This window comes from Choristoneura fumiferana, chromosome 11 (genome assembly GCF_025370935.1).
Source record: "Choristoneura fumiferana chromosome 11, NRCan_CFum_1, whole genome shotgun sequence".
NCBI lineage: Eukaryota > Metazoa > Arthropoda > Insecta > Lepidoptera > Tortricidae > Choristoneura > Choristoneura fumiferana.
Genome location: NC_133482.1, coordinates 14093180 through 14116128, shown reverse-complemented (window position 1 = coordinate 14116128; position 22949 = coordinate 14093180). Strand labels below are relative to the sequence as shown.

The 22949-nt window shown below is 39.0% G+C and overlaps 1 protein-coding gene across 1 annotated transcript; it reads left to right on the top strand.

The window, feature by feature from the left end:
* Nucleotides 1-8392: 8392 nt before the first annotated feature.
* On the top strand, nt 8393-22598 carry Rox8 (TIA1 cytotoxic granule associated RNA binding protein Rox8). The gene is made up of 4 exons (XM_074094651.1): nt 8393-9461; nt 11777-11872; nt 17569-17656; nt 18059-22598. The coding sequence occupies exons 1-4, from the start codon at nt 8595-8597 to the stop codon at nt 18193-18195; spliced, it is 1188 nt and encodes a 395-aa protein (XP_073950752.1). The 5' UTR covers nt 8393-8594; the 3' UTR covers nt 18196-22598.
* The last annotated feature ends 351 nt before the right edge of the window (nt 22599-22949 follow it).

Below are 22949 nucleotides of genomic sequence, written 5' to 3'. Positions count from 1 at the left end.
GAAAATGATTTGGACATTAGTAAATTGCTATTTGTCAAGTTTGAGGATATAATTAATAATTGCAGGGTTCATTTTTTGAAAGTAGCCTCTACCCGCGGCGTCGCTCGCGTAAACCATATGTAATAGCTGAATTGAAAATGAGAGATTACGCTAAATTAATGCATTCAAAAAATATGTAGTGGTCACTGAGCTGTTAATTTTTCTTAGTGTTAATAGTGCTTTATAAAGTATGCGAGGACTTAGGAGGATATTATCAATTAAAATATTATGTGAATTACATGTCCAAATTACAACTATATTATTCAATGTTTAATTTTATTTCATATATTTGTTATTTAGATTTTCAAATGATTGAAAATGAAAAAATAGGCATTTAATTTATTAAACAGGCATTTCCCAGTCATGGTAAATCGATTTTGTAATCATAAGATAACATGAAGATAAAGCAACTTATTAATTTAAGCACTTGGAACATACCATATCTCAAGTTTTAACTTAGATAACTTTATCTTAATTAATGGTTTTCAATACAATACAATACTTACTGATAAAGTAGAAACTAAAATGCCAGTCTGGAAGTACAGTCAAAGCGAATATTGCATTTCTCAGTACTTTCTTTCGGTAAATAACAATTATAGAGAACAGAGACAGTTTGAAATGTTCCAAATTAAAGTTTTTTTGAGGCTTAAATGCAAATTAGAGTATTAGACACATATAAGAGAACTCAAATGTGCACTTTTTCTTTCGTTTGACATTGACATATTGTTTGGTTCATTCACATCCACATCTTTTCAATAAATAATGTAAACATATTATTTTGCATCTGCGTGAACATTTTATTTTTATATGAGAAAATCTGAGACAGACAGACAGGACAGATTTTAATGAAATTGGCGCACAAACAGTTTAACCTGGATAAGCGCATCAAATATTTTTTATTGGAGCAAATTGCATATTAACCACAAGACAATTAAACAAATTATTCATACAGAAAGTCACAGGAAACAACTAGCACAACAAAGTGTATACCTGCTGTTTTCCCTGAAACTTTCTAAGATATATATCAACCCCTAATGCACAATAAAAAAGAATCAGCCGAATTGTTACCTGTCCCATAACAATAATTTTTTGGGTAATTAATTATGTTTGTGCTAGAAAGTGAATGAAGCTAGTAGAAAATTGGCAAATCACTAAAAAAATTTTAGCACACACCATCATTGTAGCATGTTCCACAGCTTAAGAAATTCTATGATCTCCTTTCATACATACAGGCTATTTTTGATTAATTAAAAGTGCAACAAAGAAAATAACTTACTTCTGGTGGTTCAATAGCTCGCTCCACTGCCTCATCATAATGAAGAATGCAATAAATAACAAAAAATAGTCCATTTACAAAGCCCGCAACAACTTCTGCTCGAGCATAGCCATAAGAGTAGCGCTCATTGGCTCTCCATTTGGATATCAATGACGCGGCCAAACCAGCAACTAGGCCAGTGCAGTCAAAAACATGTGGAATGCATCAGATATTAGACCTGAAATTATAATGATACTATTAAACACAATAGTAATGAATACACATTGTTCATATTAGAGTTAGTGCCATAGCTAAAACAGCTAAGCAAATAGAATTCACCAGATGCTAGTTTTATTTACTAACACTCGACCGAAACATTATTATAGTCAGAGATTTTATAAGTACTCACCTAAGCTATTAGTCCAGACGCCGTAGAAAAGTTCAACGAACGCAAAAGACAAATTAAGTAAAAGGAAAAGGAACAAATTCCTGGAATTTTTATCGGAAAGAATCAGCCTGAACCAATTTGTAAGCTTGTCGCGGAGCCGGCAAGGCGGCGCGCGGGAACCGTGTGTCCTTCTGTGTCAACGGCAGCATCTTGAAAACTTTATGTTCAGATTATAAAAACCACTTCACGTCATATTTTCACCACTGAATCGTGTAAAATAAACCGAACACTGCATACGTGTACGAGATCTAACTATTTCTAACCTCGTCTGTAGCTAAAATGAAGTGAAACAAGGGAAGAAAATTAAGATATTAAAAGGGTTTTTTAGTTACGAGCACAGCCCAATGAAGTGACACATGTTTTAATTGAGTTTTTATAAATAATAAACTTCAACTCAACTTCAACTTTTTTGTTTAGTGGCAATCGGTCGCTTTTGGTTAGCGTCCATTACTGCCAATGACACCTGACAGCAGCAAAGTGTATATTGTGTCAGACCGGTTGGATAAGATTTCTAAACGGGGGTTGTGGAAGCGAGTTTGTTGCGTACCTGCAATAGACATACACAAAACATAGGGACAGCACAAAACATAGAAGACAGTACAAAACATTTAGACATTACAGATCGGATCAAAGGGAGCGACAAAAGCGAAAAAGCACCTATAGTTTTATTTTTTCTTTAGTTATATAATTAATTAACATGTTAAGGATTTTCTTGTTGGAGGAGGCATGAAGTAGGAGGGTTTTGAGGTTGGTGGGTTGGGAATACAGGGGGAAGGATGTTGTAAAGGGGAACAGTTCTCATGGGGCAGTTTAACATAATGTGGTCGGCGGTACCCTCCTCCAAGCCGCATGGACAGAGGGGGGATTGAACAATACCCCATCTATACAGGCGGGATGGAGCACAAGTATGTCCGATACGTAATCTGCAGATGACAGAGGTTGTCTGTTTGTTCGCTTGACGAAACCGGAAAAACCAAGGCTTAGGGGGGATGTTTGGTTGAATATCCCCGTAATGACGGCCTTTGACCAGTAAGGAGCACTCATAATGACGGAGCCAAAGAGAGGTGAGATCGGATTTGGCAGCAGAGAAGAGGTCATAGAAATAGCAGTGGGAGTGATCCAAGCTGCCGATCTCTATGGCCTCCTTAGCATATGCGTCAGCGACCTCGTTTCCCCGGATCCCAGAATGACTGGGAATCCAAGCCAACGAGATCTCAAGGTTGCGGAGATGGGCTTCGAATAGGGATTGCCTGATGAGTAGCACTAAAGGATAGTTAATTTTGGCAGAGAAAGGATTGGCCGTGATGGATTGTAAACCGCTAAGAGAGTCCGTAAAAATTATCGAGTTGCTAATACCATGAGCATTAATGTATTTAACGGCTTCCAGAATAGCGACTAGCTCACCGGTAAAGACTGACGTGTGAGGTGGGCACTTAAAGCTCAGGATAACTGAATCTTTCGGGATCCAGACTGCCGAACCCACAGCGCCGCCAACCATAAGCCTGGAGGCATCTGTGAATAACAAAGACCAGCCTTGCCAGGAGTTTTCGATGTTGTGTAGAAAAGAACTGTTAGCTCCGGGCTGGTTCTTTGTTATTCCGAAGTTAAGGATGATGTTGGGTTGAAAGATTAGAGCATCGTAACTGTGAGCAAAAAGGGGGAGAAGGGAGCATGTGAAAGAGGGGTCTGGGAGGTTATTGAATTTGCGGAAGCTATTGATAAGACATGGCGGGTTTTGTTGAACCAGAATCCACTGTCAGTAATTAAATCCGATAGTTCTTGCAGCTTAGGTAAGAGGGGGTGGTCGTCCAGAAGGGAAAGTCTGAGGAAGAAACGATCAGCCAGGTATTGACGTCGGAGGTAAAGGGGGGGGTCAGTTGCTTCTACTTGAAGGGCATTGGTCGGGGAGGATTTCATGGCTCCCAGGATAACCCGGAGGGACTGGTACTGGATTTTGTCCAGTTTACCTAAGGCCACCTTGTTACAAGGTTCTAAGATAAAGGAGCCATAATCAAGGACGCTGCGTACTATGGCATTATAGAGGAGTTTCTGGGAATAGGGGTGGGCACCCCACCACACACCCGAAAGACAACGCAGAATGTTGATGTTTGATTGGCACTTTTTAACTGTGGAATCAATATGGGGGCAACCGGAAAGCCGAGAGTCAAGCGTAACGCCTAGAAATTTGACTTGTTTACTGACAGGGATTAGTTGATTATTGAAGGCGACTTCCACAGGGGGGAACGACCTTTTCCTAGTAAAAGGAACCACGCTACATTTGGAAACTGAAAGGGAAAGACCATGGACAGCAAGCCATTCACCCAGGTAGAATAGGGCTTGGTTCAAGTTGCAGGTGGCTACTTCGACGGAATGGGACGATGCGTACAAAGCTATGTCGTCTGCGTATTGCAGTATGTTGCAGAACGGTGAAACAGCCTCGTCAAGGTCGTGGGTGTACAAGCTGTAGAGCAAGGGACTTAATACGGATCCTTGTGGAAGCCCTTGCCAGATTAGCCTCGGAGTGGAATGGGAACCATTATGTCTCACCTCGATGGATCGTTCCATTAGGAAGTTGCATATGAAATGCGTCAGCTTCTGCGGCAGACTCAGCTTAGATAGTTTATCTCTGAGTAAGGAGAGTATGACACTATCATACGCGGATGATACGTCCAAGAATACGCCAACAAGGAACTCGTTCCTTGAGAGGGAGATCCTGATGTCAGTTGTTAAAATCGAGAGACTATCCATGGTGCCCATTCCTCTCCGAAAACCAAACTGGCTTTTGGACAGTATTTTATTTGATTCTACGAACCACTCCAGGCGTTTCTTAATCATGTGCTCTAGGATTTTGAGAAGGCAGGATGATAAGGCGATTGGACGGTGGGAGGAAGGAAGGAGGGATCTTTCCCTTGTTTATGTAGAGGGATGATAATTTGTTTTTTCCAAGCCTCTGGAACGAAACCCAGGTCGAGGAAATGGTTTAAAAGGTCTAGAAAGTATTTTTTGGTAACCTGGCCAGATTTGGCAAGAAAAGCGTACGGGATACTATCTGGACCAGGAGCCGAGTTCTTGAGGTGGTCTAACGATGCCAAAAGTTCTAACCACGAAAACGGTTGGTCGAGATTATTATGAGGGCAATTCAAAGGATAGGGGGAAGGGAGGGAGTTAACATGGGGGACAGTGGGGGGAGACAGGGTGTCTATAAATGCCGTGAGCCAAACTGAGGAGTCGTTACTAGGCGCATCTCGGGCTATGAATGAACCTCTAAAACGTTTTATGGCTTTCCATAGAACAGTTGATGGAGTGCGGGGCGAGATACTTTGGCAGAAGTTTATCCATCCAAATTTCTTTTTTTTTTTGAACAAACGTTTCGCCTGAGCCGCGGTCTTTTTGAATGCGAGAAAGTTATCCAGGGACATGTTTCCACAATACGCTTTCTCGGCCTCGTTCCTTAGGCGAATCATGTCCGTACATTCAGAGTCCCACCAAGGTGGGGAGGACCTAGCCTTATAACGTTTTTTAGGCGGAATATTTTTGTCAGCTGCAACTATGAAGGCCTCGATCAGGTTGTCATGACAAATACAGGCGTTTTCTGGTAAGACAATGGGCATCTTGCTGACTGCTGCATCCAAGTCCGCCGCGAACTGGTCCCAATCAGCCTTGGACAGGTGGTACCTATTAGAATTTGGGGGAGTACTGGGTTGGGAAAAGGATGTAGGGAAGGATATTAAGATTGGAAGGTGATCACTACCGTGGGAATCCTGGAGCACAGACCACGAGAGAAGGGTGCCAAAATGTGGAGAGCACAGGGAAAGATCGACGGCACTAGAGTTCAGGCCTGGTGCCGTTCTGCGCGTCGGAGAACCATCATTGAGTAGGCAGATGTTTTTGTCCTCCATCAGGTCAACGAGATCACAGGCTAAGGCGTCGTAATCGGCGCTTCCCCACATGAGATGATGACAGTTAAAGTCACCTAAAATGAGGAATGGGTCCGGAAGGGCGGAAAATATGTGCTCGAGGTCTGAGATATTAATGGAGAGCGGATCGTAAATATAGATCGAAAGAACGGTAAAGTCCATGATCTTGGCGGCGACTGCATTAATGCCGTAAGGGATAGGGGGAAGAGTTATACGATTATACGTGACAGAAGATTTGATGAGAAGGGCGGCTCCTGCGTAGCCATCATCTCTGTCATGTCGGAGGCACGAGAAGCCAGGCACCCGGAACCGGGCTCCCGGAACCAACCAGGTCTCCGACATGGCAAAGACAGTAGGGTCATACGAGGATACCATTTGCAAAATTTCGTGTTTTTTAGGGCGGAGACTGTGACTGTTCCACTGGATGAGATGGAACATTTACAACTTGGAGAAATTGTGAAAGTTTGTTGGCGACGTTGGGCGGTAGGGGGAAATCATCCATTTTGCTGAACATATTGATCAGCAAGGATAGAAGGACGTCCAGCAGGTTATCGTTGGGGGGGGACTGAAAGGGGGAGGAGGGCGGGGAGCCTGGGGGCCGGAGGGCGGCACCATTCCTCGGAGGAGGGGGGTTGCGGTCTCTAATTAGGGCTTCGTGAGCGGCACGGTCATATCCTTGTGATAGAGGACGATGGGGGGACCTTGGTATGTAGACCGTTTTCCTGTAACTTTGGGATGGACTTTGAGTGTGGGTGGGGAAGGCAGAGTGTTGGGTTTGAGGCATAGGATCAGTTTGGGAATAGGGGGGGCTCTGAGCCGCGTCTGCGTAGGATCTCTTAACAGGGGGGAACCTTTCGCAAGCCTGAGAGTAAGAGATGTTGTCGTCAGACATTGCTGCTTTGATAGCCTGTTGACGAGTGTGTTCTGGACAGGTCTTGTGTGTAGCAAAGTGCCTGCCTGAGCAGAACAGACAAAACGCTAAGTCTTCCTGCACAGTACATGTTTTGCCTGTATGCTCTTGGCCACATTTGAAGCATTTTGGTTTTGATCGACATTGATCCGCTACGTGTCCGAATTTACAGCAGCTGTGGCACTGTATTGTGGGCAAAAGATACTTTTCTACTACTAACGATGTGTAACAGCAGAAAATTCTGGCTGGCAAAACTTGTCCGCTAAAAGTTATCACCACAGTACCTGTAGGGATCCACTCAATGCCGTCGGGTTTGTGTACTTTTCGGTTAAGTCGCCTGGCTTTAAGGATGCCCCCACAGCCAGAAGGAAGCTCCACATCATTGACAAAAGCATCCAGCGCTAGGTCCGTGGGTACTCCCCTGACAATACCCATGCGTGTGATATTAACGTTGGGATGGTAGCCTCGAAATTTTTAGATGCGAGTAGTGGGTCCGATAAAAAGGTATTAGCTGCCTCTGCGGAGTTAAACTCTACACTAACACGGTTTCTACCTACTTTTTTGATACCATCTCGCGCTATGTTCTGTATACGCGAGTTTACCATCACTTGTCCAAATTTGATAGGATTTAGGGTAGTACCAGCGGAGGGATCTGATTCTGACTTGGATACATGGACAAGGAAAGGACCTCCGTCGTTTGACGTGTATTTACGTCCATTTTTTAGGTCCGGATGTTCGTAAAGGTGGGCTATGGAGTCGGAAGGAGCCCTGGTCCCCAACTTAGTTGGGGGCTGGGATCCATCCAGCACCGTAGCCCTCCTTTTTGCCCCCAGTAGAGTTATTTCGGCGTCCATCGACACCTCCGATTGGCTGTCTTGCGACAAGTTCATCGGTGCGCCGATGGAAACCGGTTCCCTAACAGAGGTTATGTCTGGAGGTTTTGGGGGGATATGCGACATTGCGGGGTTAGCAGCGTACGAGTATTTGTTAAAACACTTACTGAACGACGATACTGGTGGGTCACACAACAAAACACGTAAAAAATAGCACTAGGCCACAAAATTTCGTAGGTCCGACACAAACACGTGCTGTCACCAAGGAAGCCAAGTGGTCAGTTCAATAATAAACTCTTTATTGCATGGTGCCGTATTGCCGAAATCTGTCGCCTGTCGGTCGCTGGTCGCTGGTTGACAGCCAGTCAGGCCAGCGTAGCAGAACATTTTATTTCATTTGAGGGCAACACTGACGAAAATGTGTCAAATGAGAAAAATGTTGCTGTGCTATAGATAACACGTTGCATTTTTTTTTCTGACATGTCAATAAAATGAAAGAACTTCGTAATATTCATTTATTGTTGCTGATCATAAAGACAAAATGGTATTAAGATATACTGGTAATAAGTAATTTTAGGAACATGACTAACAAAATCGAAAAACACTAACTGATTTGCTATTGGCCACTGCTTCCCTTCGTGACAAGTAACATGTGAATATTAACCAATGAAAATGCGGAATCGATTTGAACAATTTGTAAAGGAAACCACACTAATGATGAGTCATAGACTTTCGAATGACACTCGTTTCCGGAATAGTTAAGGGATTCTGTGTAAAATCGGTATCAAATTTGCTTATGGTCGTAGGAAAAAATGTCTTACAGCATTTATTTCTTACTATTTATTATTATTTAAATTTGTTATTGACTGATATTCTCTGTTTGTGGGTAAAGTCTCTCATTGTTTTCTCAGTAAATAATAAATTTTGTTAAATCATTTTCGTTCCCGCCAAATTTTCAAATTGATTCCACCGGAAATTCGTCTATAGATGCGTTTGTTTCCGAAAAGTGAACGTTTCACGAGTCAACAGCAACGTCTTTCGAGAAGTTATAGGCGCTGTTTGCGACATTTTTCTTTCTTTATCCGTCATCCAATGTTTTGTGTAATGAAATAACACGTTGATTAGCGAGTAATTTCGATCCTAGTGTTCATAGTCGTAATTAAGTAACCGCTAGATTACGATTAATTCTAATATGGGCGACGAAAGCCACCCGAAAACTCTCTACGTCGGTAATTTAGACGCGAGTGTCACAGAAGATTTTCTATGCGCGTTGTTCGGCCAAATAGGCGAGGTAAAAGGTTGTAAGATAATTCGCGAGCCAGGCAACGATCCCTATGCCTTTCTCGAGTTCACGAATCACTCGGCGGCGGCCACGGCCCTGGCCGCCATGAACAAGCGGGTGTTTCTGGATAAAGAAATGAAGGTTAACTGGGCTACGAGTCCTGGAAACCAGCCCAAGACGGACACGAGCAACCACCATCATATATTTGTTGGTGACCTGTCACCCGAGATTGAGACTCACATACTGCGCGAGGCTTTCGCGCCGTTCGGCGAAATCTCGAACTGTCGAATAGTTCGCGACCCACAAACGCTCAAATCTAAAGGGTACGCGTTTGTTTCATTCGTGAAGAAGGCAGATGCAGAGGCTGCGATTCAGGCTATGAATGGACAGTGGTTAGGATCACGGTCCATACGCACGAACTGGTCGACACGCAAGCCGCCGGCTAACAGGCCCAGTGAGGGCGCCCCAAGCAGCAAACGAGCGAAGCAGCCCACATTTGACGAAGTCTACAACCAGAGCTCACCGACTAACACCACAGTGTACTGTGGAGGGTTCACCAGTAATGTGATCACTGAAGAATTGATGCAGAATACGTTCTCACAGTATGGCCAGATTCAGGATATTAGAGTATTCCGTGATAAAGGTTATGCATTCATTAGGTTTACGACTAAAGAAGCGGCAGCACATGCTATTGAAGGCACACACAATACAGAGATTAGTGGGCATGCAGTAAAATGTTTCTGGGGGAAAGAGAACGGAGGCACAGGAGAAAGCCAGGTACATGATTTACTTGAATATCTATAACATAGTATTTGCCCATATGTTTGCTTTGTGTCCCATTGAAATTTTTTGCTTTCCTGGGATTAAAATGTAGCAAACGGTTTCCGGAATAGAAATGTTGGAACTTTAGAATGTGACACACTAGAATAATAGGAAGAGTTTGAACTCTAACCCCTGTTCTGCCATCCACTGATTAAATTTATTTGACAGATAAATGTGATGCCGTCGGTCTATTCTTAAAAACAAACAGACGTTTGTTTTTTCAAATAGACTGAGACGGCATCACATCACCGTCAAATAAAATTAATCAATGGGTGGTGAAACAAGCCCTATGTCTTAGTTAATGTGTGATTTTGTTTTATCTACTGTTTACTACAGGCACATTTCCTTGTTTGTTGTATTTCCAAAAAAAAAAAACACATGGAACTAAAGCCTCTTCATGCGTGTAATGTCTCTACATGATAGGCAAAATACATCTTGCTAAAAAAGCAAGGGTGAAAGCCATTAAAAAAAAAAGCCCAGTTTAAAACTACAAGAAAAACTGTAAAAGTTTCCTTACATTGCAGCACTTAATTGACCACTACAAACTCGTTTAATTTAGGCCTTGCAATATAACTTGTAAGTACTATTTTTCTTGTAGATCTAAACCAAACTTAAGACATTCAGGTTTTAAAAAAATCCTAATACTCCCAGTGTGTTAGTCTAGGGTATCTAGAATAATGTAGCTTTAAATGTGTAAAAGAATTTTTATAATTGGTTCTATACTTTCAGAGATTACCCCTACATACAAACAAACTAAGTTTACCTCTTTGTTAATACTAGCAGAGACTTAGATGACTGTTACATTTTGCTTTGAAATGTTTACTTTGTTTACCATTATTCTTTTAGCAAGTAATTATGAATGTATGAAATCTAAAATCTTCTGTTAAATACCTTTGAACTAAATTGCCGTGTTCATGCTTGCAAAGACAGCCAGCCTTTTCAAAAGAAACAGCTGGTACAGTCGCCTGCATTAATATCTGTCTCAGGGGAGTGCAAAAATATCTGACACATCCTAGCGGCCTTTAGACACCAGTTGTAACTTAGTTTGCCTGCATTATACATATAAAGCTACATGTTATTTTCTTTTACAAGGCTGTTGTGAATAAAATATAATATGTTATGAGAGTTGCAGTATAAATAACCTAACCAACAAAACGTTGGAAAACCCCCGACTTTGTCACTACAAAGTTCAATATCTCAAAAATGGCTGAACCGATTTTGATCAAAAATGTCTAAGAACCATCGCTAGAAAACCTACTTTCAATTAAAAAAAAAACTGCTTTCAAATTGGTCCACCCATTTAAGAGCTACGGTGCCACAGACAGACACACACACAGACATACAGACACACATAGCGGTCAAACTTATAACACCCCTCTTTTTGCGTCGGGGGTAAAAAATTAAGAACCTCTGAATTACATGATCATAGATAGGATAATCAACAGCATAATATATTCATAGTGTTTTTTATGTAATTTATGTCTTTTTTTTGTATAATTTGAATTTTACAGTGCATTGGTGTTTAACTGTAATGCTAAATTTTTTTGTTTGACTAAATAAGTAGTTAGCAAATACCAGAAAAATCTTGGCTTCTTAAAATATTATTTGAAATATTTAATTTATATTTATCTATCCAAGTTACTGTCAGAAACTATAACAACTGTTTGGTATGAATAAATTTGCTGAAATTTAAATTGTAAACAATTTTTGTATATTTATTTTGGGGATCTCAGAAACAGCTCTTAACAATTCAATGAAAATTGCTATGTGAAGGTTAACGGTCAAGTTCATAAACTTGTGAGCAGAATTTTGATCAAAAATATCTAAAAACTATAAAAGGGCATAGAAGCGTGTTCAGATATTTTTGATCAAATTTTTGCTAACAAGTGTATGAACTAACTGTACGGGGATGGGATCATCAATCTTGCTTGGTCTAAGAATCTTATCTCTTGGAAAACAGATGCTCATGAGTTTTAATTTGACCCAAGCTGGGTCTCAGTTATAGGTACTTTTATATTATAAACTTTTTGTTTTACTATTTGCTGACTTCGTCAGGTTGTCTTCCGACATAGGCCTCCTCTAATTCATTCAATTTTTCACAATTGGAAGTTCTTCTCCATTTTTTTGGAAAATCATCCTCCCATCTTTCTTGCGGTCTACCTTGTTTTCTCTTTGCGTTCCATTACATCTCTCGTCCATTTTATGTTTCGTTTTCTCATTATTTTATGTTTTTTCTTAAAATTAAAAACTTATAACTGTTTATGTTTCAGAGTACACCAAGCACCACAGCAGCCCCTCCTGCCATGGGTGCCCAGACACAGTACCCCTACCCCTACCAGCAAGGCATGGGATATTGGTATGCCCAGGTAAGCACCAACATTTTTCGGTTTGCGTGGCTGTACTCTACAAATATCATACCTTTGGTATTATTAACTATTATTATTATTTCTATTAAATCAATATACCTAATGTAATCTGATGTGTGCTATAATATGACATACCTATTCAAAATGTTAAATATTTAATTTGTTATTGTTTCTATTAATTCAATATAGTTTAAAGTAATCCGATGCGTGCTATAAATGTGACCTAATCCTGACAGAATATAGCATACTGTGTATAATTTGCATGCTACATAAAGCAGAATATGAAGGATCCTAACTATATATTGTTACAAACGCATACCATTGTAAACCCATATTCAGCAAATAAAGTAATTATTATTATTATTATTATTATTAAGGGCATTATTGTCTAAAAATCAAAAAATTAGTTAATATCATAATTGTCTAAAAACCGAAATGTGAGGCAATTAAAAAAAGTGGAATTATGCCCCTGCTTTACAATAAGTACATTGTAATAGAGGTCCAACTTGCACTAAAAAAGTCTGTAAAATTAGTATCAAAACTTTCGCGCAAGTTTCCCTAAAATTGTGTGTTTGTTTGAAGTTTATTAAATTTTAGAAAACTAGAAAAAAATCGCATCAAAATCGGTTCATCCATTTAGGAGCTACAATGCTACAGACAGACAGATAAACAGGTTTAACTTATAACACCCCTCTTTTTGTATTGGTAGTTAATAAAATAAGGTAATTGATAAGATAATAGTTGCTATGTCAAGGTAGAGACTAAAAAAAACAACAATATTTCCTCATAATGACACATTAACTCACCTAAAATAAATACAGCGGAAAAACAACTAGGAGGTATTTCATTTAACTAATAAATACTAATAATTAACAGGAAACTGTCAGACTAGTTTCGGGTTTTCTCTTTAATTTTGTTGTTTTTTATTTAAATTTGTTTTTGTTTCTCATATTCATAGATAGAACCTGGTCACATTATTTTGTTAAATCAAAATAAAATTCTCACTATTCTTATCATCAGATCCACTGGTAAATTAATTTGCAATTATGAGCAATGTCCATTTCTAATCACATTATTCTTAATTATTTCTACATGTATATGCTATGATTCATAGCCTATGAAGCACTAAGTTGCCAGTTGTTTAGAGCAGTGTATGTTTACTTTTTATTGTTAAAGATAATAGTGTTATAATTTAGTTTAATTGCCCAAGCTAGCTTTCTGTCAAATGATATTGTTGCAAAGAAACCCTTTGTGTTGTATGTGACGCAAAATGGAACCTTTTCAAAGCTTATCTTGATGCTTGCCAGTTGATTTGTTGCTACATTGCAATGACGCACAACACATTTTGTTTGAGAAATTAGGTATTGGTATTAAATTGGTGTTGCTAGAGTAAAAGAACTCAGTAAATAATTGGTGAATTCTGTAGATTTTTAGCGGCTTTGTGCCATATTTTTGCCCTATAAGCAGTATGTCTAAAAGGCAAGAGACGCTATAAGCGGCATTTCGCCTAGACGGCATTCATCTACTCACATTTTACTTTGGCATAATATTTAGGTAGCTTGCTTTGTATAGTTAACTCGATCAAAAGGCATATTTTTAACCCCTGTTGCAAACGGACCCAAAACGCACCCCCGGGTGTTATAAGTTTGACCGTTATGTGTGTCTGTCTGTGGCACCGTAGCTTTTAAACGGGTGGACCGATTTGAATGCGGTTTTTTTTTATTTGGAAATCAGGTTTTCTAGCGGTGGTTCTCAGCTATGTTTCATCAAAAAGTCGGGGGTTTACCAACTTTGTTGGTTAGGTTAGTTAGGTTATATAAGTTAGACGGTGGCATCGTAGTTCTCAAACGGATGGACTGATTTCGATGCGGATATTTTTACGTGAAAGCGCGCTCCATTGCGGTGGTTCTCAGCTATGCTTCGTTAAAATCGGCTTAGCCTTTTTGAGATATTGAAATTTGAAACGACAATGACGCGGGCTTTAAATTTTTCGAAGTTAGGTTATTGCTTATTTCATCTAACTAATACCTACGAGCAATATAGGTATGTGTATATAAACAGAATCTCGGAAACTGCTTCAACGATTGCGATAAAATTTGGTATGTGGTTGTTTTCGGGGATGACAAATCGATCTAGCTTGGTCTTATCTCTGGGAAAACGCTTATTGTCGTGGTTTAGCCCGAGCAAAGCTCGGTCGCCCAGGTACTTTACTTAATACACACAGAATATCAAAGACATTAAGTGTTCGTGTGGTCTCAATTAATGTAATGAATTAGGTCATCATCAAGGTTAATTGCATTGTTAAAGTGAAAGAACGTTAAGTCCATTATACGATGTCGTTACAATTTTGTTTTGTAAATTTTAGTATTTTTGACAAGAGCTTTTATTGCGCTAGCGGAGCTCTGTCTAATTTGAGACAAAGAATTTTAGACTACTTGCTACTTAGACCAGTTGCTTCTTAGACCTAAGACCACTTGCTACTTATACCAGCTGCTTTTTGAGACGAAAAGATACTAATCCACCCTAGTGGTCCAGCAACAGTAGTGGTGAAGCCGTGGTGGCCTAGTGGTTTGACCTATCGCCTCTCAAGCAGAGGGTCTTGGGTTCAAACCCCGGCTCGCACCTTTGAGTTTTTCGAAATTCATGTGCGGAATTACATTAGATATTCTAAGAGGAGGCCTGTGCCCAGCAGTGGGACGTATATAGGCTGGGATGGATGGTCCAGCAACAACTTCACAATGTGCTCTGTTCATTGCTCGGTCGAGACACCCGCTGCCCAGTGGTTACCTGGCCTGGCAGCACGTAAAGGACAGAGAAAGACTCACCATCTCGCCTCTGGGTCAACGTTCTTTACCTATAGATGCAGAGTACGTAACACACTATGCGGTTAGCCGCGCGGTTTTAGCGCGCCATCTCTTCCTCAACTCGGTATGAAACATACCGCCTTAACATTCCCGGCCTGATAAATACGAGCGAAGAGAGCGTGGCGCGGCGGCGGCCGGCGAAGCGCCAGGACCAAATCAAGATATTATCTATTAATGACAACAGTGTTCAAACAAATTTAGGTATATTAATCTTCATCGGTGTTCATATGCCCCTGTCCACTAATTATCTGGTTGGAATTTATAATTGCGATATGACGCATACCGGGCTGATATTCTGCTTGCATGGGTTTCATTCATTGTACGTGTACGTTAAAAACAGGGTCGGTATTTCCATGTCGGTGAAATTCGTTCCGGTAAAGAGGGATACCCTGCGGATGTAGGTTCATCAGCCAAATAAGTGGTCTATCAATTTTTAAACAAGTTCGTATCAAATGAATATGTCGTTAAAGTCGAACTTACAATATATTCGTGTCTAGTCTCCTGTCCAGTGGTGGTGTAAGATTGTGTTTTCGTGTGAAATATATATATTTCACGGGATTACCGTAAAAGTAAGAAAAATTTGGAGTTGAAATAAAAAATATAAAAAGACTCCAAAAAGTAATCTCGAACTTACAAGTTGACAGACACGTCTTTTGGCATTATTGTTTTATGACATGCAAACGATTATCAACTTTAGGGTGATAGACCACATATTTGGCTGATGATACACCTACATAGCAGTCAGTGTACACAACCTTTGCCATACTTGTCCTCGTCATCAATGTCGTCACGTAAAAAAATTTGGCAACCCGGTGGGTAATTCTTATAATGCCACGACACTGGCGTCCGTAGCAATTAACTGTTTAAGTTAAATTATTTTCATTAATTAAGTTAGGTATTGTTTCAAGTATCCCAAACTTCACCTTGGTTTAAAAATAGGTTTCATTAATCATATTCATACAATGAATTAACACAATAGGAAGTCGTAGTAACAGGGAATTTAAACCCGCTTATTGCTTTGTGATTTTCCTAAGGGAAAAATGTTTGATAGGTACAGAGCCATGTAGAAACACGGTGAAAAAACTAAATAGGGTATGTCACGTATTGCTTTCTAGCTGTACCACATTACAGTTGTATGTTACAGTGACAAAATATGCTAATATGCGTACTAAACTAATAATGCTTTCCATTGTCCATTTTTACACGCACGGAGTGTTGGAAATCATAGTCTACAGGACAACAATAAGGTGTTCAGGGTTTCAGTTCTTTCGTCTAGATTGGTATTTCTAACCTTTAAAAGGTTTCTGTAATTGTTTAACTTAACTACATTAGGAGGAAAACGATTTTTGAAATCACAGCCGTGGAAATGCAATTAGATAGATTAGATTTTAAAAATTTCTAGAATCCTGCTAATTGGGATGCACCAAAAAAGATAACCTATAGTTTTTATTTTATTTTTGGAAAGAATAACTAGGATATTTTAAGACGCCATTTTCATTGTTTTTGAATTTGGATGAGTATTTAATTTTTTATAATTTTTTTACAAAATACGCTGGATGACGTCACAGTGAGACAGCCACGTTCCATTGCCTAGAAAAATTCAGGTCGTACATAACATAATCTGTGGCATTACAATTTGACAATAATTCAAGCACGGCTTAGGGTCCCAAATGAACCATGACAAATAGTTTTATTTATTTCTCTTCTTTTAGCTTCGATTATTCCTATGTTTGTTTAATGGTGTGATAGTAAATAGATATTTTTATTTCAATCTGATATTTAAATTCGTTTGTATTTACTTTTAACGTAGTAATTTAATAATTTAATTTGTAAAAATACATTGGAAATACTCGTATACATTTCGGACTTTACGATAAATGACAACTGCTTAAAGCCGGATGCGCATCATGTCATTAAAGTTCTATCTTTGTCACTATTTGCTATTATCAGCAGGACAGCAACATTTCAAACTGTCAATTTGCTTAAGAGTGTAAACCTGTTTTATAACCCTGTGCCTTTGTGACGAGACACTGCAGGGGTCAAATGAGGGTCATTACTTATATTTTGTTTATTTAATTCAGTTTATCACATTTTTGGAATCTGATTTCTGAAAACGCTTCACAAAGCCTATTTCTCCAAATGGTTTTCGATTTATTATATGTTGTCAAAAATTGGGTCATCCCAATTCTACCAACTTATTATAAATGCGAAAAGTATGTCTGTCTGACTGTTGTCTCTTCGCGCTTAAACCTATGAACTAATTTAAATGAAATTTGATATGAATTGGTATTTTTTTCCGGATTATTGCATATTTCCTGCGGGATAGCGATAAAACGAATGTTAGTAATGCTCCGTAAAGCTTAAAAAAGTACCAAATGATAGCCTCATGCGACGTCGAACAAAGAAACAACCGGTTCTCTGTCTTTTCGACAAAATATTATTCCCAAATGTGTCATTTGCCAAACTTTTTCATTTCCCAGTTCACGATATACTCTAAAACCATACTTTTTTTCGGTTAGTTTCATGAAACAAACCTTAACCAAACTAATGTGTTCCAGAAAAATATAGTGAGAACCATTTTGGGTTTTAGAGAAAATTGAGAGTTAGAGAATATTATTTTGGGAATAACAGTTTGACAAATGAAATATTTCAGAATATTATTTCTGCGAAACTAGGACGACCATATACTTTTAATCTCTGTGCTATATATATAATAATATATATAAAATAAAATATATGTATGTTCCACTACACCTTACGCATCTAAATGTTATCACAGATAGTTTTAGTACACAAGCACTTGTTTAATATAAATGTTATTGTTGTTTCCAGGGCTACCCGGCGATACAGGGGTACATGGCTCCGGGCTACTACCAGCAATACGCTACCGCCTACAGTAACCAGCAGGCTGCTGCAGCAGGTATGTTATGTACTCGAAATTTTCAATTGTATGCCATTCAGCATCAGCCGAAATACGTCTACTGCTGGACATAGGCCTCCCTTCCACAAAGACCACCACAATGATCGGTTCTATGTGGTTCTATGCGGAAGATGCGCAGCCTCGAGGTAACTGTGCGAGGAAGACGCGCAGGTCGATCTGCTCTGCACATAGCTACACCACTCGCGATTATCTATAGCACGCATCCACAGGACGCATCCTCCGCACGCATCTTTTCATATAAAAAACATATCTATGTAAACCAATTATTACAATTGGTGGATATCAAAAGCATCCATAGTAACGTAACACAGCAGATATCTGGTGCAAATGCACTCAAAGGCTAATGTATTGTTGGTATGTTAGAGCGTGTTATTGTTGCAGGATACCGCATGGGCATGCCAGGCGGCGTAGGCGGCGTGGGCGGCGCGGGTGCGGGAGCGGGCGCGTGGGGCGGCGCCCCGCAGCCGCTCATGTACACGACCGCCATGCCCTCCGCTCCCCCCTACCCATCGCAGTAACGCGCCCCGCCCTAGCATGAGTTGTTGCCCACCATTCAATGTTCATGATGCCAGGTTTACTATACCTTCTCTACTCCAGTCTGTGCGAGTTCGAGCCGCTTGATCAGGAAAGCAAGGCTACCGAACTAGTCTCTAGTTGTTCATTTACAAGTATATTTTTAATTAATCCCGAATATTTCAGCAGATCGTTGATTCAATGCCAGCCAAAAGATAGCCGAAATATCGCTAGATGGCGTTAGTATCGTGAGGTTTTTTTGTCGTTACGGTCTTTTGGCTAATAATTAAATGAACCAATTGCAAGCAAGACCGTAACGTCAAAAAACCTCACGATACAAACGCCACCTAGCTATATTTCGCCTGTCTTTTAGCCCTCATTGACTGGATGGACACGTTTGTAAAGTTTTCTTCGGATTTTTTTTATTCTTTGATGCCGTATTCTGTACGGAAACATTTGTCAACCACAATATAAAAATCCTGAAAAATATTTTCAGTCAAACTTGCCCGATTATTTGCTGAAATATTCGGGATATGTTTTAAAACAGCTTGTATAAAAACTTAATGAACTAATTCTGTTGTGACAATCAGGGTTACTAGCATTACTTTGGCTGGTTTGGCTTGAAAACTAGCTTTTTATAGCCTAGGTAGAGCAACTATGTATTTATCGCTTTGCACGTCCCTTTCTAACTGATATAGCAGGAAAGTGACGTACTCAGTGACAAACGAGAAAATGCCATGTTAGCCATCCAGTACTGTTAAGTGTTTGATAGGTTTCGGAATTCAGAGCATCTGGATGTGCTAGAGAAAAATGGATCAAATAAAAGCTGGTTCACTCTCAGTCAAAACTTGCCAGTAATGTTTGTATCTTACATCAACAAACATTTTCTCCAGCACTTCCAGAGAGCACTTTAGTCTTAACTGGTCAACAATATTATTATAGCTTTACATGTCAATTCTGGTAATGTCCAAAGTTTTGACTGTGTCAAGTAGTGTATTCCTCAGTTTATCATTTATACCATTACCAAAACGACTTAGATCCAGTATGAGTTACTTTTTAAAAACAGGGATAAAACTATTTCATAAAGCCACTAGTTACATTTCTATAAGATTTAAGTGAATTTTACTACTTGCTAGACTTTAGGACTTCGGCACGACTTTAAAAAAAGTTTGTATCTCAAAAACGGTGATTGCACCTCTAACCTCTTACTTTACTTGGTGCGCCTTGAAGTTTATATTGATTCGCGAGATCTTTTTGAAAAGTAGTATCGACTTGTAGCTTTATGAAATAGATCTTAAATGCATCAAGTTGAATAAAACTGACTGTAAAATTGCAATCTGCTTATTATAAAGCTAACCGCTAGTTGTCTTAACATCTTCTTGCCTAGAGCTATTGTCACATGGCAGTTCCTTAGCTGTTACGGTCACAAAACACCGTGTTGTAGAAGCAAATATCAATAACAGTATAAATGTAGTAAATAATGTTTTGCGATCGTTTTGTGTCGGATAAGTTCGTACTTATCTTGCTATCTCAACTAGCTTACTGTAGTTTAATAAAGCTAATTGAAAAAAAAAATACGAACTTATCCGGCACAATACGATGGAATAACATTATTAACTAGATTTGTAATGTAATTTAATTGTAGCTCTATGCACGTTTATTTGCGTACATTTCATGATTTTAACTTAAACATCAATTGACATTGAAGCAGGATTTAGAGTCTGGCTACTGAAAGATGAGCGTACAAAAATAGTATTGAGAAACATTATTGAGAATATTTTTACAAGAATATTATTGAGAAAAAGTGAATCTTAAGAACCACGATTGTATTGACCAGTTCTGTTAGGGATATTATAGTATCAAAATATTTTGCCATGGCTTAGTAGCCTACGAAGACGGTCACAGCATCTAAACACTCTTTTTTCGGTTTGAACAAGGCTTCCCTCTTTGTTTGTTTTTGTTTTAATTTGCTTATCATGGTAAAAATAATCTGTCGCACACCACTTTTGATTGTTTTACCCATGTTTCAGCAGTAAATTTCCAAAAAACACACAAAGGTACTAAACTCAACAAGTCATAGAATAGATAATAGTACAAGCTCAAGTGTCTGTTTTCTTATACTCTTTGGTCTGTTTGCCCATGACATTTGAATAATGTTGCCACTCAAATAAAAGCTGGGTTCAGCTTTCATAAGCCAAACTCTATTTTACTAATATTACAGATAGTCTGATCTAAAACTGAACGGCCTGGCCCTTCAATATGTGTCATGCAAAGAATATGTATAGAAAAAAAGTACATAGTACGGTCAAGGAGTTTAATTCATAGGCCACCATGGAACCATTTCACAGTAAACGTCATAGTGACATCGCATTAATTAACAAGGAAAATCGTAATGACTTTTCCGTTGAAAAGGTTCCATGGTGGCCTATGAATTAAATTCCTTCACTGTACCCATTTGGATTAAGATTTCCTACAAACTTTTTTTACACCAAATAAATATATTCTATTCTATTCTATAACACGGAAATTGATTTTCACCATTTTTTATACATGTCGGATGGACCGGAAGTGGATGCAAGTGTCGATTCCACCGTAAAGACTAACAAATTTTGGCTCATGTCGGTTAATAGCGGTGTTCAGTTTTAAATTAGACATCTTAGTAACAAATGGCTGAACCATGATGACCAATTTGGTTGATTTCTCAATATTACTATTGTAATTGTAATGTGAAGAATCTAGCGTCTGTAACATTCTACTTGTATTTCGACTAAGGTAGTGTTGTACTCTTTGTCAACGCGCATAGAAGCAAAATTCTATCTCAATAAATGGGATAAAATGTTGCTTTCAAGCTTGTGGACTAGGGAAGCAAGCAGGATTGATTGATACAGGGATCATTTCCACAAAGTTGATTATAACATTGATAGCCATATTGTCTTGTAATTATTAGTTGTATAATTATTCCAAAATTGATATGATTTCCTGTATGAATAAATCTGTTTTACTAAGGGTTTTAGCGATCTGATGACGGATAAAGAAAAGTGGACAGTTGTAGAAAGACATTATGTAGAACCAATTATTATTAGTGGGTACAGCAGTGGGTACACTTTCAAAGTGTGGTCAGTACTAGATTTTTTTCCATTTATATGCAGAGTTGCATAGGTAATGTAATGACTCTAATGACAAGTACGAACGCATCTTTGATAATGTGCCCCTGTAATGTAGTATATAATATAGTCACTCATGTGTATTTTTATGGAAAAATGACTAGCAAACGTACCTTATGGTGGTAAGGTATTTTTTTATTTTATTGTTTCAGTTATTCAAAGACTTTGCATGGCGCTGATAGCGTGTTTTGTATGAACGCTGAATTTTAACGACCGAATTCAGCTATAATATGGCATAATGTTCTATGTATCGAGATGATATTATTTGGACATCTAAAAATCATCAAAAATTAGACAAATTTGATACAGAATTTTGATCTTATTGATTTGTAAACAGCTACCGTTCAGAGCTGGGACGGGTTAGAGATAGAATAGGCAGTGATTTGTTTTGCGGTGCGACTTACTGTAAGAGTGTTGCCTATTTAAGATCATTGTTAAGTATGGACTGTCAACGACGGCGTGTATTTTATAGGACTATTGTTTAGATGTATTTGTTTTCGGATTGCTATTGTATTGTCAGAAGGTACAAATTGTTGATGACATTGAATGGTGGACTGAAGGCCTAACCTTCGTGGTTGATCAATTATAAGTTAACCATATCCTAAAGTAATACAGACGTTACATCGGCACTATGGCCGAAACTGCACAAAACTGATACGACCACAACAACTCATGCTACCGTGGAAGAGTCGACTATCTAGTGGCAAGTCATGGATCGCGCATGTGCCAATGAACGGAAATTATGTTAAACGTCGTATGCTTCCGTACGGCCGCGGCACTTGGTCTGTCCCTTGCATTTGCCACTGCCATTGGTCGTGTACCGTGAAAGCGCCTTATTAGTGTGACGTCATTCAACAGCGATACTAGCCAAATTCCTCGTGTACGTTTTGTACTACATAAAAGTAACGAACGGCTGCAGTCGCGAGATGCGTCCCACGCGGCGCGGGACGCGACGCTGGGCCGTCGACCTACATAGATAGGACATAACGAAATAAATTATAAATTTTTAAAAAAACGTTATAAATATATAGTGGGGAGGGAGTAGTGTCGCGAGTGGCCTCGTGTACATACGTTGATATTTATTTGGCGCCCCGCGCTGGCAGACTGAAGTTCCGACGACTCACCGGCCAGACCATATTTATAATTACATTTAGTTCGGCACATGTTATTTTGTTTGACCTGAATTGTTATGATTTATTGTATGAAAACACTGGTAAGTCAATAAAGCAGTGGGTCTGGTTCAACGGGTGTTTAATTTGCCGGCGCACCGCCGCCAACTAACATGTAACCATATATTATTATTAATATTATAATATGTTAATTTCTGGGTCCAAATGTTTTAAACTGGCCTAACAGGCTGCCTCTGGATCTATACATTTGGAAAATTAAAAATAATTGTAAATTCTTTATTGACGTCATTTTGTAAAAGGAAAAAATAAATAGTTTAAGTTGATATAAAATCTTGATTATTGTTTATAGTGACAACGTTGGTTTCCTGAACATGGACCTTACATCTGATTCTACATCATCAATGTGATAATGATAATTAGAAAGCACGTAGTTAAACCCGTGTGGTGTCGGGCTAGAATAACACC

Bases quoted from the DNA above. Each gene is read 5' to 3' on its own strand.
- Rox8 (XM_074094651.1), top strand. From the start codon at position 8,595: ATGGGCGACGAAAGCCACCCGAAAACTCTCTACGTCGGTAATTTAGAC. The intron at 9,462-11,776 runs GTACATGATTTA...TTTATGTTTCAG, and splicing joins GAGGCACAGGAGAAAGCCAG to AGTACACCAAGCACCACAGC. The intron at 17,657-18,058 runs GTATGTTATGTA...TTATTGTTGCAG, and splicing joins CCAGCAGGCTGCTGCAGCAG to GATACCGCATGGGCATGCCA.